The sequence below is a fragment of the Zingiber officinale genome, chromosome 1A (genome assembly GCF_018446385.1).
Source record: "Zingiber officinale cultivar Zhangliang chromosome 1A, Zo_v1.1, whole genome shotgun sequence".
Taxonomy (NCBI): domain Eukaryota; kingdom Viridiplantae; phylum Streptophyta; class Magnoliopsida; order Zingiberales; family Zingiberaceae; genus Zingiber; species Zingiber officinale.
In genome coordinates, this window is record NC_055987.1 from 192,275,274 (window position 1) to 192,296,210 (window position 20,937).

At 38.1% G+C, this 20,937-nt stretch overlaps 1 protein-coding gene across 3 annotated transcripts; it reads left to right on the forward strand.

Moving 5' to 3' along the window:
- The first annotated feature begins 1,038 nt into the window (after window positions 1–1,038).
- Window positions 1,039–19,171, forward strand: LOC122038936. 3 transcript variants are annotated; one of them, XM_042598915.1, is made up of 7 exons: window positions 1,039–1,334; window positions 4,426–4,507; window positions 5,030–5,274; window positions 6,306–6,452; window positions 17,799–17,834; window positions 18,342–18,372; window positions 18,474–19,171. In XM_042598915.1, the coding sequence occupies exons 1-7, from the start codon at window positions 1,302–1,304 to the stop codon at window positions 19,007–19,009; spliced, it is 1,110 nt and encodes a 369-aa protein (XP_042454849.1). In that variant the 5' UTR covers window positions 1,039–1,301; the 3' UTR covers window positions 19,010–19,171. The 3 variants fall into 3 exon arrangements, with proteins under 3 accessions (XP_042454849.1, XP_042454850.1, XP_042454851.1); XM_042598916.1 differs by having other exon boundaries at window positions 18,477–19,171; XM_042598917.1 differs by lacking the exon at window positions 5,030–5,274.
- Window positions 19,172–20,937: the final 1,766 nt, after the last annotated feature.

Consider the following 20,937-nt stretch of genomic DNA (forward strand, 5'->3'; position numbering starts at 1 on the left):
TGTATGCAGTCTCCATTGGCAAACATAACTTTGCATGTACTCCCTAATGGAAAAAATATTTGTTTTAACTTTCTAGTCTAATATACTTATCTAATTGCCCCTAATATTTTAAGTATAAAAAAGTCTAAAAATGAATATAAATCTTCTTAAATTCAATACATTAAACTAAAATCTAGTATAATTTTTATCAAATTGAGTACGATTTTTTTTTCAACCTCAATTGGATAGAAAATATACTATATTTTCTTTAAATGATACTCAATTGGATGAAAAATATACTAGATTTTCTTTAAATGATACTCAATTTCAATTGGATGAAAAATATACTAAGATTTTTTTTTTCAAATGGTACTGAATTTAGGAGGAATTATATTAAATAGGAAAAAAGTCGTATTCAATTTAATAGAAAATATACTCGATTATAGTTTAAAATGCTGAATTTAATATGAATTATACTCATTTTTAGACTATTTATACCTAAAAAATATGAAGGGCAATTTTAATAGAAAATATACTCGAATATACTAGATTTTTTTTTTAAATGATACTCAATTGGATAGAAAATATACTAGATTTTCTTTAAATGATATTTAATTGGATAGAAAATATACTAGATTTTTTTTATATGGTGCTGAATTTAGGAGGAATTATATTAAAACAGGAAAAAATATGCTCAATTTAATAGAAAATATACTCGATTCTAATGTAAAGTGCTGAATTTAAGAGGAATTATACTCATTTTTAGGTCTTTTGTACCTAAAAAATCTGAGGGGTAAATATTTGCATGAAAGAGTTGAAGCAAATAAACTTTGCATGTAGAGAATGGAATCAAAGTTTTTTATGAGTGAGGATTACATGCAAAATTCAAATTATGATTGAAAATTTTTTTTCTCACTTTACTCTTCTTTTAAATATACTCAAATTATAAAAAAATAAAATAGAAAAAAATCTTCAACCACAACTTCAATTTTCTTTTAAAAGAACTGCTAAACCTTGGGGGCGGTTTGAAATCTACCCCCGATTTACTAGTTGAACCGGAAGATGTAACCCGGTCGATTCTCCCTTTCCCCAAGGCAGTTGCTTGTTGCTCTTCCGGCGACGAACTCCCAAATCCCCCAACTGCAAAGTGGAAACCCTTCGCCTTCTCCTTCCTAATCTCTGCCTCCCCTCTGTTCCCCAGAGAAAGTGAGAGATCTGTCGGGCGAAAGGAGGCAAAACCAGCTTCGAGGAGGCGGAAACATTAGTCCCCTTCGGCGAGCATCAACTATGCGAAGGATGCGGCGCTTGCGCGCCATATATCCATGGCTGCGTGCACCGCACTTAATTTTTTGCAGGTTATCCAATGATCTCATCTTGATTTTTCTTCTTCAAATGGGGAGTTTTATTTACTATTTCATTTTATCTAACTCCAAAATTCAACTTTTTTTGTTGCTCTCTGTTTGTTAGTTTCGGCGTTTCCTTTGTTTTACTAGCATGACAACTTGAGATGGCTTGCGATTAGTTTGGAACTCACATTCTACAGAAATTGCACTGGCAAAGAGAGCAAACTGTCTTAAGGACTCCCCGAAGTTCAAGATGTCTTTTTATTTATTGTCGGATATCATAATACTTTGTTGTATTATTGTTATTTATTAGCTATAAGTAGGTGTCAGTATCAAAATAACTTTGATTTTTGTAGTGCTTATAATTATTTGATTTCATCATTTTGTGTTAGTCTTAGCCACATGGATCTTACCACTGAACTTTATCCAATATTATATCATGCGATCTTTAGATATCTAAAACTACTTTCTACTATATTAGCTTATGTTTTCTTTTGTCTTTCATCATTATTTACATATTTATTCTAAATAGTTAAAAAACTCATCTATTTGTAAAATCTATTGATCATCTTTGAACATGTTTATACCATCTAGACATATTTTTGTTTATTTGATCATCTATTTGAGATACACGATTATAGCCTTGTAGTGTTTCAATGATATGAAACACCTGATTGGTTATTTGTCTAAACTAGGCAATCTTTTCCCAATTCCAATAAGGAAATTACTCACTAAATCTTTACCTTTAAGCTAACCGTAATTAATGACTCTCCAATCTCAAAAGGCCAATCTTAGGAAATCACGATTGACTCCTACTTTGATAATGGTATAGCAAGGGAATTAGGCAAATGAGAAATGGTTTAATCACTACACCCAAATTGGGGAGGAGTGCAAGTGTTTGTATCACCTCATCAAGAGGTGGTATTAGTAATCTCTTTCCTTTCATGGGATGAAGGCATTTGGTTGATATTTCCATTATTGATTTGATGTTTTCCTGACTATGCTTACAAGCATACTAGGATCGATGATGCCTACACAATATAGGAAAAAAATTGATCACTCAAACTTTGTCATTTTCTTCTATTTCAATTGAATTCCCCCATGTAACAAACAATATGTACTATGGTAGCATGGTTTCCAACATCCAAAAGGTTGGTATCTAACATCCAAATGTGTATGAATTAACAAGTCGTATCTAAAGGAACAAGTGAAAGAGATTAGAACATGCATCCTATCGTGCAAGACCCCACAACCTATTTCAAAAACAATCTCTTATAAAGCAGTGTAAGGCTATGTACAAAAGGCCCTTCTCCGGGATCCCGTATTGGCGGGAGCTTCATGCATTGGACTTCCTTTATTTAATATCTTATTGTGCAAGAAGTAATGGGGTATATTGTGGTTACATTGATGCATGATAGTTGGAGAACATTTGCGGATGATCATTATCATATACTGAAATAGAAACGTGAGATATTTTACAAATCCGATGCGATTGTAGAATATCATGGTATTTCGTCATGTATCACCTAATGTATAGTGTAGCTCGGGAGATGATCTAGAACATATAGTGTGGATTGTTATTGACAATAGTGTCAATTTTATGAGGGCTAGAGAGTTGTTAGAGCAAGAACATCATGTTATTTTGGACACCATGTGACAAACTGCATTTATTTAGCAATGGCGAACCTTAGTAAATTATAGTGAAGAAGGTAGTGAAAATGGGCCAATGGTTAACAATTTTTTTATATATAACTGCTGAGTTCATGGATTGGTGAGTAAATTATTGACAGAAAGATTCTACGATTCGGAGGAACTAGGTTTGCAAGTCACTTCCTCACTTCCTCATGTTAAGTTGTTTTCTTGGCTAAAAGAATCGAAGGTCATATTCACTTATGGTGATAGGGAAACCTCAACATTCTAGCACTACAAAGGATATAGATGCATACAAAATTGATAGGTATGCTAGATTTTGTAACTACACTGCAAGATTCTTATGACAATATTGATTCTTAAGACTGATGTTTTTATCCTAGTTTGTTTCACTATTGATATCAACCTTGTGAACTATGATAAATTGAAAGAAGATAGAGACAATTGTGAACTTTGAACTTCTTACTAATTGTTTTCTTAGAGTGCCTTTGGAGAATTTTTCTATTTTACTTGGACTCATCTACAAGTATTTGATAGAGGCATGAGTTCAAATGCCCTACACAGTTCTTTCTAAAATATTTTACTCTTGAGTAATAAGGGTATCATGTGTCCTCTCAAAGTGTTGATGTCTGAGTTTTGTTGTTCTACAAAATGTAGATGGGTAAGATCAAGAATAAGGTTATTCACTTGTCAATACAAGACAGCCAAAAGTTGCTAGCAATATGTTTGTAGTTTTGCCAAATGTAAATACTGAAGGTGTGGTAGGTACATCCCCTTATGATTTTTCCTCGTCTACCAATGTGCATAAAAGTTTCTTTTTATGTGGTGCATTGCATTTTCTCCCGACAAGAGCTTTATGGAAGCAAATTGACTTGTTTGGGAACTCATGAATGCGACGGTTGTGACAAATAAAAAAAGTGTATTTATATTAAAATAAAAAATACATGTACGTTTTTAGAATAAAGAGACTCGACATTCTATTTCTATCTCCCCCTTCTTCAAAATGATTGCCACAATCTAAATTCTTGTTGTGCGAAACCCTCACTCTAGACAAACCCTTGATTTTGTTTGTCACAGAGTTGTGTGAAACTTCCTTAGCAGGTATACTACTCCTTCGGTGAAAATATTCTTAAACAATCTATCTTACCTAAAACGACTAATGATTTCATTTACAATTTGGTCATCTATGTTCATGATGTCACCGCTGTGAAATTCTCGGATATTTGTTTATACAGATTGGTATTTCACATGCTATTTTGGTTTTTTTTCTTTTTTACGTTCTTCTCATTGTGTTGTTCTCGGTCGGTCTCTGGTTAGTTTATTTTTGTAGTTGTTGTGGTTGTTTGTTGTTGTCATCAACTTGTCTCCGACTTCAAAATTTGAATTGGTCATTTGTATCTTGTTTCCACTTCTTCGGATCATCACTTTGTTTTAATCTTGAGATTTTAATCAGGAAAAAATGGAAGTATCTTTTAACCAACAGATTTTGGTGGATGAACTTGCAAAGCTCTACAACTCACAGAGGCAAATTGATGGTATCCTTCATTTAGGTCGTATAAGTTAGTTTGGTAAGGTTGACTGTTGAGAATATGGTTAGATTAACATGTTATTTTTGGAGAAAGGAAACATTTTAAGTTTTAAATATTATTTTTATGAAGGTCTTTTTTGGTAATTGATCTATAGGGATTGTGATGAAATGTACCTTAGTCAAAGTTTTCTATTTTGTATGTTCTTTATGCTTGCTCTATATGTTCTTTTATCCATATGCATGGTGAAATGCACTGATATGAAGCCTTTTCTTCCATACCATCTCAGTTTTTCCTATTTATGTTTCTTTATGCTTGCTATATATGTTCTTTTATCCAATATTCATGGTGAAATGCACTGATATGAAGCCTTTTCTTCCATACCATCTCAGTTATTCCATAAGAAACTAAAGCAGAAACTTTAACATAACTGCAACCTCCAGATCTAATACTTTTTTCTGCAAAGTAAACTTAAACTTTTTTTCTTAATAATATGTTGAGGTTGAAGTTACATGCTTAACTCTAAACAAGATTTATCAAGTTGGTGCATTAGCTTTAAGCAAAATGCGAAACAAGTTGTTGAAACATGGCTTCAACAATTATTTAGTTGCCCAAGAGAACAGATAGTAGCTTTTCTGCATCTTGCTAATGAGATTTTGCGAAAGTGCGGGAAAAAGGGTATAGAGTTCATTAATGAACTCTGGAAAGTTCTTCCCAAGGCTTTAAGTTTTGCTTTGGGTAAAGGAGATGAGTGTGCAAAAGCTGTACTAAAATTGGTAACTTTTCTTCTGCTTTAGATTTCTTTTTCATTTTTTATTGTTATGTTATGAAAGCATAATGCCATCACCATGTTTGATATTTAGTTCTTGGTATTTCCGTTAATCCACTATAACATTCATATATGTACAGTGTACATGATTTTTATAGGAAGATTGCATTCATTCAGTAGATTTCCAAATTTATACTTAATATTTTTGGATGTTGTTGATTAGATCTGCATAAAATCATGAATTACTAAATTTGATATGTCTTAGTATAGATATTAGGTTGTAACTACTGCATGGATTTATGTTTTTGCCTATTGCATCATTAGTTTTTTTTTGTGTGCTCATTAATGACATAACTATAGAAGAACCAAACCAAATTAGGTTTGTATGTTCTAACTTCATCATAACAAATTGTCTTTAATGCTTTAGAGGATTCTTTTTTCTTTTGTTTTTTGGAATTGGGTCTTCAGTACGTTAAAGAGTTGCAATTTGGAACAATACCAAGAATACTTGCTTTCTAGTAGATATCTGTCTATGCAGGGTTAAATTATTATTTTCTTGCTTTTGGTCCTAATAGACAAATGCGTTCCATCATAAGCCACAAGGGATGGAGATCTCAAAGGAAAAGAATTTTTTTCTGTCAAAATGAACAGTATATGCACTAAGTGAATGAAAAATGTGAAATCTCTATTTATTCTTTCATCACATCATTGTTCCAATATCTAACTTAATCTTCAACTCAGTACTTGTAACCATCTTATCTAACATGGGACAAGAAGTTAACAATACGAGATCTGAGATTTTAGAAATGGTTGTACTGCTTTGTTGTACTTAGTAAGAGATTATTAGTGTTTCTGGAATAGGCCTACTATTTTATAAAGTGCCCTTTTATGCTGGAACTACTTGAGAGATTCATAAATTTGTTTGCTCTGTCATCTAGTATTTATGGAGTATTTTCTTGGTTTTTAGGTCCTTATCAGTGATCAACAGTAGGCTTTGTTGATATTTTTCAGAGTTGTCTAAGTTACTAAGTTTTCCAGGTTTGCATATGGGAAGAACATGAATTTTTTGGTTCTAAAAGCAAGGAACTCAGAGAAAAAATTGTGAGAATCATCTCTGAAACAAGAAAGATGGATGGCAAGGCTGAGTTGGAAGATGCAAGAAAGATGAATGAGAAGACTAAGTTGGTATGGAACTTAAATGCTTCCTAAATTGTATGTGCATATTCATCACGGTTCACATTATAAACACATATGAAGCATTTGTATGTTGGACATGTTCAGGAGCATTCCGATGGGGGGCTTTTACTGAAAATAATTTATGGCTATTTTCATGTTTATGATGAAGATGCTTGGGTTAGAAAATGCCAAGTTGATATTATATTCATTGATAAAATAGAAAAAGAACTTGGGACTGCCAATGGTAGTAAATCAAGTAGACAGTACAATTTTTTTAATCTGGTTTGAAGTTAGTAGGTCAAACATTTGTTCACATCAATAATATAGATCAGCTATGCCACAAATTAGCTAGCTTTATGTGACCAAGGATTAAAACAATGTGTATTGCATGGTTTGACTAAAATTAGCTTACTTTTACAAATTAGTTAACTTGACATATTGACTTTTTTTTTTGTTGCTCGGTGATATTAACATAACAGTTCACCTTTTGACTAAAGGATTGTTATAAATCCTCTAGTTTAGCCACTTTAAGCTTTATTTTATTTTCTTATCTTAAATAGCTGACCTTCCTTATTAAGAAATTTCTTGAAGTTGTGGCCTAAAGCCGTCAATTTGGATCAGGCCTATTGGGTTACCCGCTTTGCTAAACAACTTAAGCGGGTTGAGTTGAAATTTTATCAACTCATTTAAAGACGGGTCATCCGCGCACGTTTGTCCTTATGGCTGGCTCGAGTTGGCCCACGGGTTGAGAATAATTTTTTTTCTTCAAAACTTAAAACTAAAGTGGAAAACTCAATGGGCTCGTGGGTTTGACCGTCTAATCCGCAATCCAAACTTAAAAATTTCAACCTTTTCTTTTTTTTGGTGGGCTCATGGGCTCGTGGGCTGGCCGGCCTGACCCGCAATTTACCTTGGGTTGGGTTAGGATTTTCCATTCTGCTAGGATGGCAAGCCAACCCATCTGCTCAGCCCGCCCCACCTTGACTGGTTTTTGGCAGGCCAGTGAACCCGGGGGCAGCCTGTCTGAACCAGTGGCATCATTGTTTTATTAGATCGTAAATTGCATATCATTATTTCACTTATATTTTAAGCATTGTATTGTAAAATGAGAAATAACATAAGTTGTCAACCTAGGAAACAAGATATGAACGACATTTATGTGATCCTACATTTCTCTTATCATAGTGATTTCATTTGGGTTAATTGTTTACACTGTTTAAACTTTTGAGTTTGTAACAATTATATAACCAAAATAAAAAATTATAACTTTTACATAACTTTATGAAATGTAATAATTGTCACCATATGTTAATTTCTTGCCAAAAAATATCTGTCCACTTGGCATGCCCACATAGTTCTATTTGGCATTTGATTGAAAAACAATGACTTAGGAATCTGCCATGTAATTAGCATCATTCCATCAAGTATTTTGTGATCTTATGTGATTTTGATTGTGAAATAAAGTCACATGGTCATGCCACATCTATAAATGAAATGGCTCTTTGGACAAGTTAACAAATCTCTTTGCTTGTTTTCAGCATGCTTAGAAATAAATCCACACTAATAGTAATTGCTGTACTCCGTCCAATAAGAAAATTGACACTTTGTTAGGACCACCATTGTCCTATAATGCTTAAGACAAAGTCACTAATAATACATCCATCTAGGCTTGTACCCTTCATTACTACATAGCTCTCTGTGTGGTATTAAATTGGAGAATCATAATCTATGTGAAAATTGTTGAGACTTTTGGGCCGCAAAAACCGCTTTTTGCGTTGCGGAAACCCCGAAGTTCCATGCCACCGGATCCGTGCGAAGATTAAAATTTTACATGTACAAGTTTTCTAATCCTTGATCTACACTAGATCTACATGTTAGAGAAGTTATACCTTTGATGCGAAGCCCTTCGCTTATCCTGCTCGTCCAAAGTTCGCCGGATCTCAAGGGTGTCAAGGGAATACCCCTTTATGTGTATCCACACGAACAAAAGGTGGAGAAGAAACCTTAGAGTGTGCTAGCACTCTTGAAGGTTTCGGCCAAGGTGGAGGAGAGGGAGAGAAGAAGATGAGAGGAGGAAGAAGGAGTGAATGAATCACAAAATTGTAACCCACACAATCATGTGGCCGACCACTTCAAGAGGGGTTTTTAAACTCCAAGGAATACCAAGAGTCACAACTCTTGATCTCCCTTATGAGGTGACACACACATGTAATATCCTTGATGACGTGGAACATCATCATTGGCCCACTCTATGCCAACTCACAAATGAGGTGGCATTGGTCAAGTCAAACTTGACCTTTCATCTTCCCTTTTCAAGTCAAGTCAAACTTGATCTCTTCTCTCCTATGGTTGATCAAACCTAACCATTTGATTCAAACCAATTTAATTTAATGAATCTATATCCATTGAATTAAATTGACTCAATGAATCCAAATTTAATTAGATTCATTGAACACATGAACCAAATTGAGTCCAACTCAATTAGTTTAATTAGGATTACTCTTAATCCAATTTGGTTCATCACATGAACCTAATCCTCTTGGTTCATCATATGAACCTAATCTCCATCTAGTTGCCCTTTGTGTGTGACCCTATAGGTTCTTGTAACGTTGGCAATGCTCCTAAACCCATTTAGAAGCATAAGTAATGAGCGGTATCTAGCAACACATCATTACTACCCAAGTTACAAGAATGTTGAGATCCAACATCACCTTGTGACTACTAATTGTGACTCTCACAATATGTGACAATGTCCTTCTATCCTTGACATCTAGATTGATCAATGTGAGGCATAAACCGCGTCATCCTCTAATCAATCTAAATCTTGAACTCCAAGTAGACTCACTCTAATCAAATGAGCTCAATATCTCATATTGACTCATTTGGACATGACCATGCACTTAGTGGTCTCACTCTATCAAGAATAATGATGTCACTCCCGTCATATAGGAGGGATAGATCCCATCTACATCACTCACATCCCTCCGCATAATTTGTTACATACCCAGTAATCGCCTTTATAGTCCACCCAGTTACGGGTGACGTTTGATGAAACCAAAATATGCAACTCCTTATGTAGGGAACCATGGTGACTTCAGGTCCAAGGACTAATAGTCATACTAATAGCCACATGAGAAAGTATATGACACTCATATAACGATCCATGATACTTTCTCATGGCGGGTCATTCAGTATACATTCTCCAATGCATACCCATGTGTCAACTTGATATCTCTATATCCATGACTTGTGAGATCAAGTCATCGAGTTGACCTACATGTTAGTCTCGTCGCATTAACATTGTCCCTGAATGTTAATACTGTTGGAATCTTTCGTACTCGGCTAGAGAGGGGGGGTGTGAATAGCCGACCCCAAATTCGCTTTCTTTCTACAAATCGAGTTAGCACAGCGGAAAATACAAAGAAACGAAAGAGAAGAAAACCAAACCTTAACACAAGGATGTAACGAGGTTCGGAGATTAGGGCTCCTACTCCTCGGCGTGTCCGTAAGGTGGACGAGTCCAGTCAATCCGTCGGTGGATGAGCCCCCGGAAAACCGGCTAATAGATACTCCTTGTGGGTGGAGAAACCTCGCCACAATAACTCGCAACAGCAAGATAGAATACAAGGAATACAAGAAGTAAATACAATGAATGTAACAATACAAGCTTGCCTTCTTGTCGTCGACTGAAGTCCTGGAAGCAACAACTTCACGGACGAATGCCAACAAGCAGCTCAGCCGAAAGAAGCTCACGCGGGGCTTCGAGTGAGCTCAACAAAGCTCAGTCGAAGCTCAAACTTCAGCAGCAGAACGAAGTTCTAAGAAGGAAAAAAGAGAGAGTTCTCACGGAAGATGCCTCGTCTCCTTATACCGCGAAGAAGAAAGCAATGAAGAAACTAGCGTTGCGTCGCGGCTAGAACCTGATCGATCGCGGACCGATCAGTAACATCCCTGATCGGTCCGCAGACCGATCGAGCAGGGCAAGAATCGTAGTCCTTGATCGATCCGTGGATCGATCACGATCTGATCGACCTCTGATCGGTCCGGGACCGATCAGGACTGATCGGTCCCCGACCGATCAGCCCCTCGCGCCCGCTCGCTTCGATCGACTCGATCGGTCACCGATCGATCGTTATCACACGAAGAGCTATCGATGTTATCGATCGGTCACCGACCGATCGGAATATTCGAGTATCACCGGATCGATCACCGGATCGATCTAGTTCATGGTTTTCGCCCAAACCAAGTCCAAACCAACATCCGGTCAATCTTGACTTGTTGGTACTTCATTCCTAGCATCCGGTCACCCTCGACTGCTAGAATTCTCCGCCAGTGTCCGGTCAATCCTTCGACCTACTGGACTTTCCTCAACACCGGATGTCCGATCATCCCCGATCCATCGGATTTTCCTTGCTCGGCTTCACTCACCCGGACTTTCACCGGCTTCACTCACGTGATTTCCACACCGCCTAACATCCCGTTAGGACTTTTTCACCGCCTGCTTCACTCACCGGGACTTTCCAACTGCCTAACGTAGGACTTTCCCACTGCCTCGCTTCACTCACCGGGACTTTCCACACCGCCTAACATCCTAGTTAGGACTCCATCACCGGCTTCACTCACCGGGACTTTCCACACCGCCTAACATCCCAGTTAGGACTTTCACCGGCTTCACTCACCGGGACTTTCCACACTGCCTAACATCCCAGTTAGGACTTTCCCTCGTGCCAAGCTCCCTGCTTGGACTTTCCGCGTGCCAAGCTACCTGCTTGGACTTTTCCCCGTGCCAAGTCTCCGTACTTGGACTTTTCGCGTGCCAAGCTCCCTGCTTGGACTTTTCCCGAATCACGGTCAACCAGGTCAACTTTGACCTAAGGTTGCACCTACAATCTCCCAAACACCTATTCTTGTCAAACATCAAGAATACAACTCTCTTCTCGTCAAACATCGTCAAACATCAAAACACAACTCGAGTCAGGTCAACTCGAGTCAGGTCAACCAGGTCAACCTTGACCTATGATTGCACCAACAATCTCCCCCTTTTTGATGTTTGACAAAATCCAAAATCAAGTTAGGTTAACCCGATAACCTAACTTAGGTTTTCCAATGTTCTTCCTTGAACATTCTTCCAAAACCTACACTCTCCCCCTTGGGACATCTCTCCCCCTTTTTGACACACATCAAAAAGAGGAAATCAAGGTCAAGAGTTTCTTCCTAATGAAAGTCCCATACCTTTCATTGAAACCCTTAATTTCCCCCTTGAAACTAAACTCAACACTCAATTTAGTGATAATCCCATATCACTAATCCTCGAAAGTCTTAAGGAGTAAAAACTCCCCCTAAAAGTCAACTCCCCCTTGACAATTAGGTAAAACTCCCCCTAAAGGTCAACTCCCCCTTGACCATTGCACCAACAATGTCTTGGAGAGTTTCAAACCTTTAGAAACCCGAAACTCACTCCCAAAAACTGAAATTTCAGACACATGCTGAAAATCAGAAACTGGCAAGCACTGATCGGTCCTCAGACCGATCAGAAGCCCCCTGGATCGGTCCCCAGACCGATCCACGCTTCACTGATCGCACTGGATCGTCACTGATCGGTCACCAGACCGATCAGGCCTTCCCTGGATCGGTCCAGTGACCGATCCAGCCTCTGAAATCAGAGATTTCTGATTTTCTCCCCGGGAGAAGTTCAGAAACTCACAGAAAATTACAGAAAATTCCAAAAATTATGAAACTTTGAGGATACATTCCTCATATCATACACTATCAAGGAAAAATAGTTTTCTATGAAAATAGTTTCCATTTTTCAATCTTGATACAAAGTTCAAAAACTTTGAAATAGTTCAAGTTTAACTCAACTTTGTATCACAATGTTCAATGATGAATGCTATCACTAGGAAAGCTTCATCAAGGTTTTTCAAATCAATTTTAAAATGCTTTTAAACCCTTTAATTTGGGACCATAATCTTAGGGCTAAATGTACATGACTTGTACACAAGCTTTCCCTATGATCCCCCATTTAGAATTAGGCTCATCTAGGTACAAGAACCATGCACCTTGATCCTAACTCATCATCCTAATATCTCACACACATCTAAGGTGTATCAAACACATTCAAGTCAATTTTGATGTGAGATATGGGTTTAGGTTAGCTTAATCTAAGTTCTCATGCATTTTTCTAAAACAACAACTTGATCTCCATATCAAATTGTGTTGTTTATCCTTAGATCAATTTCATTAATTATAAATGCAAGAAATGATGACATGGCATAAAATGATATCATACATAATAACATGTGCCAATGTCATGATGTCATGGCATAAAGTATGAAACTTTAACTAAGGCATGACATATAACTAACCTAAGCATTATCATGACATTTTAAATGATCATAAAATAAATATGATGTCATGACATGACATATGGCAAACAATACATGGCAAATAGCATATAAAGGTATAGAAAATATCTAATTCTAGTCTTAGTTGCAATTTTTGATAATTTTGATCATTTTGCCATAAATTCTATATTCCTACGTGTAATGGACCTAAAATCAAATACAAAAGATTTTTAGATCACTATGTGCCAATTAGATTGACTCTAGAAAACTCCTTAATTGAGATTGGCACATCCTAATCACCTTAGGAATAATTTTCCATTTCATTTTCAAGGCTTGATTACACCTTGAAAATTCCTCAAATGCCACCTTTTGCTATGAATAGATTAACTATCTATCCAAATAAGGTTGGCACACTCTAATCCATCTATGTGATGAGAACATGCTCCTAGGAACCCAATACCTATTTGAGCTCATTGGGTTCACTAAATATTCACTAGGGATGACTTCCCTAGCAACCCTCCTAATGACCCTCCTAGGCTTTAAAGCCTTGGTCATTTGGGACTCATCAAGATCAACTCTAGGGGTGACTCCCCTTGTGACCTTGGTGATGGTCTTCCTAGCCCTAGATTTTGTTCCATAATCGAATGGAACATTATGATAAGTGGGCTTGACCACTTGGGACTTAGGTTTGTGACCCAAACCTTTCTTGTCCTTGGATATTGGTTTTTGACCCTTAAACCCTAGAGATGACTTCTCCAAGTTCTTAAGAGCCTTTTCCAAAGTATCAAGTCTTGACCTCAAGACTTGATTCTCCTTCTCTAATACCTCAAACTTTAATTTATCATTTTTCTTTGAGGTATTCCTAGGCATATGTTTAGATGATTTGGGATTTCTATCTAGGTTATCCTTAACCTTAGATGAGTTGATCCTAGGGTTGGCTTTCCTAGTGTTATCCTTATCTAGGCTCACATGTTTGGCACCTAAGCATGTGTATCGATTTTATAATTAACATGCTTATCATTATTAGCAATTGCAATAAACTACTAGCATGTGTCTTATTAGAATTGCAATAATGAGCCTTAGAGGTTACCTTAGGGTTTACCTTAGCTCCCCCTATCGATGTGCTTGGATTCTTGTCCTTGTGAGGTTGTCCTATAGTGTCCCTTTCGCTTGCATTGGAAGCACACCACGTGCTCCTTGCCCTTGCGTGTTGGGACTCCGGCTTCCTTGACCTTTGGCACCGGTGGAGTCTTTCTAACCCTCTTTGGACATTTACTCTTGTAATGTCCATACTCCCTACACTCAAAGCACATTATACGTAATTTACAAGAAATTAAATTGCTTGAGTTACCTAGGGTTGAGGATGGTTGAACGCTCTCTCCTTCATCCCTTCCGGAGGTAGAAGCTTCTTCTTCTTGCTCCAAACTTGAAGAAGAACTCTCCTCCTCTTCATCCTTAGATGTTGAGCGACCCTCAACCTCTAAATCCATGCCTCCATGATGTGAGCGACTTGACTCACTTGACTTCTCTTCATGGCTTGAAGTGGAGTTCTCCTCATGGAACTTAGCCAAGTTGTTCCACAACTCCTTGGCATTGTTGTATCCACCTATCCTACACAAAACATCATTAGGTAAAGAAAATTCAAAAATTTTCAATACCTCATCGTTGACGGTTGATTGGTGGACTTGCTCCTTTGTCCACTTCTTTTTCTCCAAAAGTTCTCATTCTTTATCCAATGGAGGAGTAAAACCTAATTGAACACAACTCCAATTCTCAAGGTTAGTCATAAGAAAATATCTCATTCTTACCTTCCAAAACGCGAAGTCATCGCGATCGTAGAAGGGTGGAATCGTGATGTCTTCTCCGAGTTGATCCATCTCTAGCTTGTGCTCCCTCGGATGTTAATCCGGCGAAGAGCGACCTCGCTCTGATACCACTTGTTGGAATCTTTCGTACTCGGCTAGAGAGGGGGGGTGTGAATAGCCGATCCCAAATTCGCTTTCTTTCTACAAATCGAGTTAGCACAACGGAAAATACAAAGAAACGAAAGAGAAGAAAACCAAACCTTAACACAAGGATGTAACGAGGTTCGGAGATTAGGGCTCCTACTCCTCGGCGTGTCCGTAAGGTGGACGAGTCCAGTCAATCCGTCGGTGGATGAGCCCCCGGAAAACCGGCTAATATATACTCCTTGTGGGTGGAGAAACCTCGCCACAATAACTCGCAACAGCAAGATAGAATACAAGGAATACAAGAAGTAAATACAATGAATGTAACAATACAAGCTTGCCTTCTTGTCGTCGACTGAAGTCCTGGAAGCAACAACTTCACGGACGAATGCCAACAAGCAGCTCAGCCGAAAGAAGCTCACGCGGGGCTTCGGAAGTGAGCTCAACAAAGCTCAGCGAGAATTGGGTTCGGGTAAGCCCTATTCCGATTGGCGAAATCACCGAAGAAACTGAACCAGAGCAAGTCAACCGGGAGTTGACTTGACAAGTGATCGGTCGACCGAACGCCATGATCAGTCGACCGAACCCCTATCTTCAGTAGCCAGCCGATGCAGCCACGTCAGCAACCAGCCGTTGGCTGATCGATCGACCGGACCCTCTGATTGGTCGATCCCCAGACCGATCAGCCCCTCTTGCGCCTCGCTCCTGTTCGGCTTCTTATCGACTCCTGATCGGTCACCAGACCGTTCGGTTATCACAGAGTATGCTACTGATGTGTTACTGATCGGTCACCAGACCGATCAGAATATTCGAGGTATCACTGGATCGATCACCAGATCGATCTAGTTCATGGTTTTCGCCCAAACCAAGTCCAAACCAACATCCGGTCAATCTTGACTTGTTGGTACTTCATTCCTAGCATCTGGTCACTCCCTTGACCTGCTAGAATTCTCCGCCAAGTGTCCGGTCAATCCCTTTGACCTACTTGGACTTTCCTCAACACCAGATGTCCGATCATCCCTGATCCATCTGGATTTTCCCTTGCCTGGCTTCACTCACCCGGACTTTCACCTGGCTTCACTCACCAGGATTTCCACACTGCCTAACATCCCAGTTAGGACTTTTTCACTGCCTGGCTTCACTCACCAGGACTTTCCAACTGCCTAACGTCCCAGTTAGGACTTTCCCACTGCCTGGCTTCACTCACCAGGACTTTCCACACTGCCTAACATCCCAGTTAGGACTTTCCCACTGCCTGGCTTCACTCACCAGGACTTTCCACACTGCCTAACATCCCAGTTAGGACTTTCCCACTGCCTGGCTTCACTCACCAGGACTTTCCACACTGCCTAACATCCCAGTTAGGACTTTCCCTCGTGCCAAGCTCCCTGCTTGGACTTTCCGCGTGCCAAGCTACCTGCTTGGACTTTTCCCCGTGCCAAGTCTCCGTACTTGGACTTTTCGCGTGCCAAGCTCCCTGCTTGGACTTTTCCCGAATCACGGTCAACCAGGTCAACTTTGACCTAAGGTTGCACCTACAATCTCCCAAACACCTATTCTTGTCAAACATCAAGAATACAACTCTCTTCTCGTCAAACATCGTCAAACATCAAAACACAACTCGAGTCAGGTCAACTCGAGTCAGGTCAACCAGGTCAACCTTGACCTAAGATTGCACCAACAAATACTTGACTAGGAATGATTAAGAGTAGTGTTCTCTATATCATCTCACTATCGATTCAACCAATCGATTGTTATAGATAAGAACCTTCTACTCAAGGACGCTATTATACTTAGTTATTTGACACCAATACAATAAGTATAATAACCAAAACAAATGCCTTTATATACATATACAAGAATATGATACAACGAGTCCATACAACAATCATCATATGATTGGTTCTAGGGCTCTAACTAACAAAAATCTCCTCACATGAGGCTTGATGTCCTTTTCAAGACCTAAATTCTATCTCACAGCCTAATATCATTCATTGGCAGAATTTGAGATCCAATGTTGAATCTATGCTAAACACCTAACCTAAAATTGTGTATTAGACTCAATTTGTTTCCAATTTTTAATGTTCCAAGAGAATTGACTAGTTAACTTTCTTAGGCACAACTTGCCCAAAATACTTAAGCCCAGACTAGCTAATAGAAATGTTACTCATCAAGCTTACAATGATATAATCCCTTTCAATAGCTCATAGCTCTTCATGTGAGACTAAATTGGAGTGCCATAATTATTTTGAGACTAAACTTGCTTGATATCATTATTATGAAACATCCAAACTTGGTTAACTCATATCTAGACTTTATTTGGGTCACTGAAAACTTAAAACTCATTCTAACACAAGGTTCAGATGGCAATTGAAATTATGACCATTAACTTGAAATAAAACCTATACAATTAAGATGCAAAATCAAGATGTGCCTCTTCTTCATTGGTGGCATGGAGCCCAAGTTGATTGCTGATGTGGCAAAGAGACAAAATAATTATACATTTATTTTTCATACTGAATTACTGATAAATAACTCTATTTTCTAGTGTGTGTTTTTATATTACTTGCTTTTATGCTTTGTTATATCATCATCATATCATGTTGTATGACTCTATTGCTATACTGCTTCCATGTCTATGCTTTGTAAATATGTATGGACTTTGTTGTTCTCTACATGCATCTTCATAAATCAAAGCTATATGTCTGCTCATTTTTTTCACATATATGTATATGTTAGTTGCTTTTGCATGTTTCATTTCTCCATAGAACTTTCAAATGACTCTAGTGGGTGATTAGGTACCATAGCCTCACAGAGAGTTTGAGAAGTGTTGAAGATGTGCTGCAGATGGAACACGATAATCTAGAGGAATGCATAGGGCAATTAAAAACAACTAAATCCTCAAGAAAAAATTTGATTACTTTAATTAAACAAGCCCTCAAGAACATGTGTTAATAGTGGCATTTATTCTAGAAGATGCTTAATTTTTTTCCTTTCCATTTTGATCTATATATATATATCTCTGCACATATATCAGTTTTTCCATTTTGAATGTATTTCAGGAAACGAAGACTCCACAATTTCATCATCTCCTCGAGGTACACTTGTCTGTATCATAATTGCTGCATGATCATAAAATGAAGATTTTTTTCAATGTAGAAAGTATGAATACGGGCTATTGTGTTGACAATGACGCATGCACCCAAAGTAGTGATAGATAACACAGTTATATGCAAATTAAGTAAACTTACTTTTAATGGCGATGTTGATATAGATATGAGATTCTTGTCCAAAAAGATTGATCAAATCAATCGTGTGAGGGCATGATGAATCATCTTAGGTTTGACATGATTCCCTTGCATGCTAGTCAAACCTATTTTAGCACTACAAGCCAGGATCACTCTTGATTTCTCCCTTCTCTGGGACTCCGCATTGACGGGAGCATCGTGCACTGGGATTCCCTTTTACACTACCATAATGAAATTGCTAAGTGATAGAAATAAGCTAATTCTCATATCTTTCATTTTCTGTTGGAATCCTGGAAAATTATTGACATAAGCATTTGATATTGCAACTCATCATCCTTCTTTCTCTATGTTTTCTAGGCTACCATCATATCTCGACATACGAAAACAGGTATTGTCTCTTCAATACTCAAATATTGAACTCCTGATAATTGAGCAAAAACCCAATTAATCTTTATTTGAAGCCTCTGATACTGTTATTGTTTGTTCCAGTAGGTACTGGTATCTCATCTGAGATGGAAGCAAAGCCCACCTCCTCTAGCTCCTATGCCAAGTTGCAGTATCTGCTCTCTTCTCTTGTCTCAGCTGGCGTCATTGGTCTAGGAGAATCTCCTGTTCCGAAGAAGAAACTTAAAACCTCTGAACCCCTGCCGCAGCCACCAGTGCAACTTGTTCCATATCTTCAAAGTTCTAGAATGGAGTTACCACTGCTGCCTCCACTTCCATTTCCATCTACTAAACCAATTGCTTTACCAACCCAAACTTTGTTGATTCAGACCTCTGCTGGGTCTTCTAACGGTGTACCTTCCCGCTATAACTCAGCTCCTTCACCCCTCTCAAACTATCCAGCAACGGGCAAGCATTCAGGTCCAAATTCTCTGAACTCGAACTACAGTTTTCTAGTAATGGAGGGGCGCAATCTTTCTGCTCGGCCACCATTACAAATGCTACCGCCTCTCTTAGCTCAGGAACAACGGACTAGTTACCTGAAAGCACTAGTGGCTAAGTATGGTAGAATGCCAAAATGATCGTTGGCCACTTATTCAACTCTAAACAGTCACATGCAGCAACCTGAACTGTTTTCTCTACAACATTCCAGCAATTTGTCATACATTCAAGTGCAAACATTTGCCAGCAACTTTCAAAGCTTTTCTTTTTCTGAATAAATTGTACTCAAGTTGAAGACATCATTTTACAGCTTTTTGATTTATAGAATGAGATACTATGATTTGCTGCAGTTACTTGCAGTCCTCGTGCTCATAATTAGATGTGTTTTTGAGTTATTTACTCGACCAGTCATTTGAGCCAGGCTCATCTTCTACTTTTGATGGAAAAACACATCAACTTAAATGCTGAACTAGTCCAATTCCTTGTATATCTTGTAGACTGTTTTAAACGAGCTAACCAGATGGAGGTTTGGTCAACATGTTTCCATAAACTCCAAGACATGATTCCATAATTCATGGAAATTTCCTCCCTCAAACTCTGACTCAAAGTCTCACAACTCTGTAAACTTAATTGTTTGAACTTCCTTGGGATTGAAGTGAAGGAAGAAGAAAGTAACCAATTTACTGCATAAATCATGCAACGAGCACGTAGTCGAAGAAACGTTGAACAATTGAACCTTGCCCTTCAAGTCAACCACTCTACATAACATCTCCTCTCCCTGCCAATTCCTTGTGGGAGCACAAACCAATGAGGCATGCCATGGCAGTGGCTCTGCTTCTTTTGCTCGTTCTGCAACCAGTCAGAAGAGCTAAAGGTACACTGCCAAAACAGAGTGAACTACTGTCCAAGTGTACTAATTAACTCACACTCTGCTATCTTTTTCTCGGCAGGAGGAAGAAGCAGCACAACAAGACAAGTCTTTGTCCCCGAAACAGATTCGACGACTCGAGCAAACGATGCAGGGAGACGAAGAGAAACGATGCAGAGGGAGGTGCACCTGGACTACGCTCCTGCAAGCAGATGGTCTCCCATCCATAACTGAACTGTTCAAGTGCTCATGGAAGCTACAAAAGACAGATTTTGTAGCTTGAACAAATTTTATCTGTTCATGACTATCCTATATATGGTTACTATATTGTGCCAAAATATGGAAGTCCTAACCTTAATAATTTCTCCATTAGTATCTAAACTGAACTGCTCTCAGAGTAAGTTCTACTAAACCATCTTGGATGAAGATGACTGAGACAAGGCAACAACTCAGTGGTTGGCAGCGAGTCAGAGAGGTTGGCTTTCCCTCATCATTTCCTGGCCCAGCGCCATCAAATGGACACCATTATTTTATCTGAGTTTGGATTCTAATTTTGATATTTGGGGAGCCTCGTTTTTTGACTCCTCCCAATTGTTGCCTTGGATGTTAAGTGGTAGGTAGCTGGTGAGTCTCCTCTTGCAAAATCTCCCTCATCATTATAATAATTCAGTAGCAAGAATATGATTGTTGCAGGTTTTGCCATATGCTTCGGTTCGGTACGTGAGCCAGCAAAGTTTAGCTGGTTGCTGGTGGTTGGTTACTCCTCATCATACGCTACACAACTGAAATCATAAATAAATAAATAAATATATTTTTTTTAAAAAAAAGCAAAAAATAATAAATAAATAAATATTTTTTTTTAAAAAGCAAAAAATAGTTTTAAAACGATAAAATAGAGAGAAATCCTCAATCATAACTTAAATTTTACATACAATCTCCACTTATAAAAAATTTTATTTCCACTCCCTGCATATAAAATTTTATTTGCTTCAACTCCCTTATGCAAATATTGTGACCTAATTGCCTTCAAATTTTTTAGGTACAAAAGGTCTAAAAATGAGTATAATTCCTCTTAAATTCAACAATTTATATTAGAATCGAGTATATTTTCTATTAAATTGAGCATATTTTTTTCCTGTTTCCTAAACCCTAAAAATGAATATAATTCCTATTAAATTCAACATTTTAAACTAGAATCGA

Coding starts and splice junctions, on each gene's coding strand:
- LOC122038936 (XM_042598915.1), top strand. CDS start 1,302: ATGGCTGCGTGCACCGCACTTAATTTTTTGCAG. Junction 6,453..17,798: donor TGAATGAGAAGACTAAGTTG/GTATGGAACTTA, acceptor AATGTATTTCAG/GAAACGAAGACTCCACAATT. Junction 17,835..18,341: donor AATTTCATCATCTCCTCGAG/GTACACTTGTCT, acceptor TATGTTTTCTAG/GCTACCATCATATCTCGACA.